The sequence below is a fragment of the Microplitis demolitor genome, chromosome 9 (assembly GCF_026212275.2).
Source record: "Microplitis demolitor isolate Queensland-Clemson2020A chromosome 9, iyMicDemo2.1a, whole genome shotgun sequence".
In the NCBI taxonomy this organism is placed as follows: Eukaryota; Metazoa; Arthropoda; class Insecta; order Hymenoptera; family Braconidae; genus Microplitis; species Microplitis demolitor.
Window position 1 is genome coordinate 8,737,176 of NC_068553.1, and position 6,978 is coordinate 8,744,153.

Genomic DNA, 6,978 nt, shown 5'->3' on the forward strand with positions numbered 1-6,978 from the left:
ACATCTGATGAGCAGGCTGGGACGTAACACAATCAAGAAATTTTATTTTTTCGATTATTTTGTTTTTTTATTGCTAAAAGCTATTTAACAATAATTTAAAAAAAAAATTTACTTACATTGTTCAAATAATTATTATAAACAAATGCATTGTTAATACGATTTTAAAAAATTTTTTTTTGTGAATAAGATGCTTGATGAAAATAATGATTTTTAAGAAAAAAATCGTCCCTTAAAAAAATTTTTTTATTGCTAAAAAGCGCATTTGCTAATTAACAATTTTTTTTGTTGCTTAGTATTAATATTAATGAACTATTTGTTTTTTAATCATAATTTATCATGTTCTTTTGTTTTATAAAAAAATAATTTTTCATTTGTTTACTAAACAAACAATTAGTTGTAAACAAATGAATTTTTACGCTATATTTTTTTTTAAGACTAAAAAAAAATATTAAAAACAAACATGTGTTTTTTTTTTATCGGAAAACATTTTAAGAATATTTGAGTCGAATTTTATCTGTTTTTTCTTGTAATTTAATCAATTTAATAAAGTTTCAAACTGTCATTTTTCAAGATTATGAAAAAAGAAAAGAAACGATTGAGTAACTTCCTTTAAAAAAATGCATTAAATGAATTTAAAACTATTACAAAAAATAAAGAGAACATCATATTATAAAAATTTCAATAATAAATAAAAATAATTTTTTTTAAGCTTAGTCTTGGCCATATATAGTACTGGATAGCCTTAAGTAAAAGAATAAATTTCGATTTCCAAATGCATGTGGTGGCCGAGCGGGCTATAAAGCACTTGACTTTGAACTGTTTTCAGAGCTTTGTCACGATTGGAAATCGTGATGGGCGTAGGTACGATATTCGTATAAAGTATAGTGAATAAAAAGGTACTTACATTGATCAAGGACCGATCCTATGACCTGGGCTCACGTGACCAAATGCTCAGTTTATTCTATTTTATATTTAATTCGCGCCCACACAATATTGTTGAAGACAATATTGATAAAACCCAAAACGATTTCTAATTTATTATGTGACTGATCCAATTTCACAATCAAACGTCGAGCGGTAAACGTAAGATTGTGTACCCCCTACTGTGAACTATCGGTCTGAGCGGCTAGACAGGTAGTAAAATAAGGGATAAAGGAAGGTGGGTTGCCGAAAAGCCTCGTGAAGCTATTATCTCGTTGTTAAAGTAAAATTGTCTGATAAATAATGTTTTTCAAATGTTTTATGTTAACGAGTATTTATTTATTAAATGACTCAATATTCTCAAAATACAAAAGGGGTTACAAATGGCAATATTAAGAATAGTAAATATAAAAGCAAATGTTTCATGCATATGGGTTACAATTATTTCAGAGTATATAAAAATAAAAATACCAAACAATGGTTACAATATTCAAAAACTTACCCTAAACAGGTTTTGGTGAGGTGTCAAGACTGTCAGCAGTTACACAGGACACTTATTCACGACGCGTTCTCGCGGTCAATTAATGTGATTTTAAATTTATCGAATTATTTATTTATTTAGTCTACCTTGTTGTAGAAGCTTCAATGGTTATGCGTTTTTAAATCTCTGTAGGTTAAATTAAAATGAAAGTCTTCGCGCTTTTCGCCGTAAAATAATTTCAATGTATTCAAATTCTTCGCGTCTTCGCGGTAATACAAATTCATAAAATCTTCGCGTATTTTTCGCGGAAAAAAAAATATTTCTAAATATTATTCAAAATCTTCGCCTTTTCGCGGTAAAATATTCTTTAAAGTCTTCGCATTTATCGCGGTAAAATATTCTTTAAAATCTTCGCATTTATCGCGGTAAAATATTCTTTGATTCTCCACGTTTCTCGTGGTATATTTCAATATAAAAATAATAAAATGAATGAAATTAAATGGTTTATAATAAGATGAAGATAATCAATGCTGTACCGGTGCTAAACGGTTGATATTAGTTCACGACTTACAACGATCAAGGACCAATCGTACGATCTGGGCTCACGTGATCGGATGCTATACGCTAATATCGCGTTGATTATGCTTCTGAAGCTAGTAGAAAATAATATACCGATTATACGAGTGCTTACGACGATCAAGGACCGATCCAATGATCTGGGCTCACGTGACCGAATGCTCAATCGGGATATCAATCCTCTAGCCACGAACACCGTCAAGTGTCCGGAGTTCGGTAAGGTTCAGAGTTTGATGCCCAAAAGAACTGATGAGCTAAAGTCCATGGTCTTTTTATATGATCCTCGCATATGAAAAGTGGTGGTAACCAGTTTCCCATACGAGAGGACTCGGACTCGCCCGAAAGTTCTAGGCCCATGCACACGTGTGATCCCTGGGAAACAGATTTTGACTATTAAAGTAGGCTGATGACCTGGCGTCACTCTGTCGCTGAGCATGCTCGTGTAGGAAACCATAAATTTGGAGATTTCCATTAGCTTTCTCTAATTTCCAAGAATCACATGCAGGTGCGCATGAGTTGGGTGGTCTATAATTTTAAGATGAAAAATCAAAGAATATCACCGCTTCTATGCTTAGATTAGTTAAATGGGAACGGATACATAAATTTCAAAAGTACATTAAGTAAAAATGATGAAATTTCCAGAAAGAGGAGATATAAAATACGCGTGGTCCATTAGTACAATACGACTTAATTGTAAAGCGTTGACAACGCTCAGGTAGGTATATTTGTCCGGTACGACTTCTGGCGTCAGTAAGTTGGCGTTATACATAAAAAGGTTTACGTACAGGAGGTTTTAGTGTGTACTTATTTTGGAAGAGAGAGAAAAAAAATTAAAAATTTTTGAATGTAGCAGCCGTGACAGCTTCAATCAAGGGGTCGTCAGTTCGAGTCCCATCACATGTTAGAAAATAATTAAAGATTTCTTCTTTACCGAAGTTAAAAAATAATGTACAGTAGACTCTGGTTATAAGTTGTATTTCTGTCTATACTCTCACTTACTTACAGGAAAGAATGAAATTGACGTGAGAGTGAGTAGAGCGTCCGATGTAACTTATAACCAGAGTCTACTGTATAACTCTCAGTGGGTTAAAATGAGTTGTCAACTAGTAATTAAATTATTTTTTTAAACAAAGAAATAAATGATTTTGTTTTCTTATTCAATTCAACTGAAAATAATTTCAAAATTTAAATTACTCCAAATAGTTTTTAATTATCTTAGGAAACAGAAATATACGATATTTCTCTCATTTTTTTTTATTATTATCTCATAGAAACCCATAAGTATGTCGCCTACGAATTAACGTTAAAATAATAAAACTATTTTCTCATTCATTCTTATACAAAGGTAAGACTGGTGTAAACTTGTACCCATAGAATCTTATAAGAAATTGACGCATTGCAAATTATTATCTCATAGATTCCCATAAGAATGTCGCTTACGAATTTACGTGAAAAAATAAAACTATTTTCCCATTCATTCTTTTACAACAAGAAGAAACAAGACGTCTATATTTCCAATTGATTCTTTTACGAAATGTATAAATACAACGCATTCCTAATCATTCTGATAAAAATGTGAACATGTAGAACAAATTTTATATAAGAATGAATGAGACATAAGTTGAAGGATTTGGTAAGTTTATCACGATATTTAGATATCGCGGCAGTCTCGCATCAGGTCGGTGAGCAACAGAGGGCAGCACACGCTGCTCACACGCCTCATCCGACATTGTTATTCTAATTATTGGTTGTTTACATGTAAGATTTTATTTAATTATTGCGTTAATTATACTTTATTGGTTTCTTACGTATAAATTGTATTTGAATCAGGAGATTTCACTGATTAATTTGCGTATATATTTGGATTTTTGTAGCGCTGGGAATATAGATGCGCATTTCATTTATGTGCTTATGATTATTTTGAATTGGTTGGCGCATGCACGTCAACGCAACAGTCGGCATCCGTAAATTTATTTATTATAAATAAATTTATTAGTTTTATGAATAAATCATTGGTTGATTTATCGGTAAATCATATTGACAATTAATTATGAAATATACAATTGGTCGTTTAGCGTCGGGAACTTGATAAATTACACGGCCAAAGTTATGTAGTACGTTGGTGGTACTGTAAAGAAATAACATGTGACAGTTGTATATCTCCATTGGTCAAAGTGAGATATACGACGAGATATAAGAATGAATGAGACATAAGTTGAAGGATTTGGTAATTTTCTATCGGATTATGCTCGGGTTTGAATATTCGCATAGGTTCTAATATGGATTATCATTTTTCGATGGGACACTTTACCGATTCATTCTCATAAAAATTTTTTTATGAGAATCTATCGGATTTTTTAAGCAGGGTAGCTTTTGAGACCATAAGAAAAAAAATTTTTTTTTCTGAAACACCCTAATATATATAAAAATTAGGGTGCGTCATTTCAGAGCAACGTTTTTTTCAAGTGCAATTTTCTTAGCGGGAAGTTAAAAAAAAATTTTCGCGCAAGAATAAAAATTCTATGTCGATTACAGACCTAGCTCATTGAAAAATTTGATTTTCCCATTTAAATAACACGGGAAAATTTTTTTTTTAGCTTTAAGTACTTTTAAATCCTTAAGAAATCAATGGATCAAATAGACTAATACTTATTTTTATAGGAAATCGAACGCTCTACAAAAAAGGTCTCTTATTATTTTTTGATAAATCCATCTGTTCAAAAATTGATCAAATGTGCGCTTACTAAGGTCTGAAATTACAATGCTGATATCACGGAAAATATATACGTATGAAAACGATGTAAAATAGTTCATAAGTATACGTAAACTCTGTAATAGTAAGAAAACATTTTATTATATTTCAAAATACCATAGAGAATAGTTATCCTTTTTTTATTAATTATTGAAGATCAGTTGTATGTTTTAAGTGACAACGTTATAACTATTAAAATAAAATAAGGAATGAAATAAAAGAAAAATAAAATGATTTTAATAATATTTCCCTCCTAACGAAACTACTCCCATCCAATTTTTTTATCTCCAACGAAAAGTATTCAATATGTCTGAAAAATTCAGTCACTGATTTTCCAAAACTCTAAATATTTTTTAAAATTACTTATTAGCACTGAAAAAGTCTTACAAAGTATTATACTTATTTCCGTTATGTGACTACAAAATCTCTGATTAATTCTGAAAAACTCTTTTAGAAGAGTTTAAAAACTTTTATGGTTTCAGTCTTTAAATTGCGTAAAACATCTCAACAGCTTTTTTTCATACATTTTTAGAATATTTCAGATCTTTTCAGAGCCATTAATACTTGTAGAATTTTTATTCAGAATGCTGCAAGTATTATTCAGACTGCTGCGAGAAAACGATTTCCACCAGGGTTCTAATGAAATTGAAATGATATTAGGAGCGTTTATTAAAAATTGTAAACAAAATTTTGAAACAAGTTTTAATATCACCATAAGCAGAAAATATTTGATATAAAATACTAAATCTGTTGAGCGGCTCAACAAAGTTGGCACAGCTCCAGGCTTTGTTGTGTATTTGATTGTGGATTCAAATTACTTTTATGATAAAAAGAAATTTAATGATTCCGACACCGATTCTGCGACTCATCGAGATGCTCTTGAGTATATATTGAAATTACAAAATAAAGGCACTAAGGTGATATTAGACGAAAGTTGTAAAACTTCTGAGGAAATTTGCGGTGATTCAATTTGTTCACTCCAAAAAGACGCTAAAAATATGTGTGGTTTTACTATCGACGAGCTTTTTAATAAGAATTCTACGATTAAACAGACAAATCGACTTCTTTTAAAACTCTGGTGTTTTATGATCGACGTTGCCTGTCTAAACAGTTTTATTATTTACCAAACTAAATACAATCATACATTATCCCGAAAAGAATTTTTAAAGCGGCTTGGATTGGAACTCGTGAAATATCAGATAAAAAAGAGGGCTACCTGTCAGAATTTATCACGAGAATTACGTGATGGAGCTGCGAATTATTGGTCCCTCAAATGTGCACCGAAAACTTTTGACAAAAAAAAAGATAAGCCTATCAGGTGTATTGTTCGCCCTCGAAAGGCAGATAAAAAAGTTCGCACGTTTTGCTCTAGATGTGAGAAACCGGTTTGTCAAAATCATTCAATTTTATTGTGTACTGATTGTATAGATGATTCATAAAAAAAAATTGACATTTACTTCTGTTTCTGCCTTACAGTCTCTTTGCAGTCTACTATTTTTCTCAAAAAAATAGTATAAAAATAACAATAAGGATGTTAAGAATAACAATAATAATATTAATATTTTGCTTGATACTGCCGAAAATGGCAAAGTAAAATTAATATTTCTTTAACATTAATATATTTTATTTTTTATCAACGAAATCTACCTATATATGTAGTAAAATTTAACTGTTCTAATCATCAAGCTATTAAGCATAATAATTCCAAAGTCTTTAATAAATATTGTATCTTATGAACTCCATTTTCGATAATTAATTCATATTATAGTCATTCATTCTATTATAAACCATGCATTCTCTCTTTCAAGTGGACGATTTCATGTCTATCGATGTCTATTGAAAAAAATGGCAGCATGACGATGAGCAACACATAAATACTGAAAAGATTCGCATTGGAATCGAATCCATACGATTCCTATATATAATCATCCGAATTGACTACTAGAATCTATCTCTTCAATTGGCGGTAAAAAATGGCATACATCAGAATTTCAAGTTTACACTGTTTGTTCGTGATAGAAATCATGTAGAAGTGCATTAATTTAATAACAAACATTGATATTTCACGAAATTTAAAGATTTTTCTCTCTTTTAAGCGGACAACTTCATGTCTATCGAGGTCTATTGAAAAATAACCGCAGCATGACGATGAGCAACACATAAATACTGAAAAAATTCGCATTGGAATCGAATCCATACGAAACCTGTCAATAATCATCTAAATTGACTGCTAGAATCTATCTCTTCA

General features: G+C 30.6%; 1 protein-coding gene across 14 annotated transcripts in view; it reads left to right on the forward strand.

Annotated features, from left to right (window-relative positions):
- The window catches only part of LOC128668679 (uncharacterized), a 40,926-nt gene extending 36,046 nt beyond the window's left edge, over positions 1-4,880 (forward strand). For all 14 annotated transcript variants that reach the window (XR_008404326.1, XR_008404327.1, XM_053742110.1 and 11 more), the window contains one exon: positions 4,640-4,880. Coding sequence is in view for 12 of the 14 variants with exons in the window: in XM_053742110.1 (XP_053598085.1) it covers positions 4,640-4,732 (93 nt within the window). In the remaining 2 variants the exon portion in view is untranslated. The remainder of the gene's footprint in view (positions 1-4,639) is intronic.
- Positions 4,881-6,978: the final 2,098 nt, after the last annotated feature.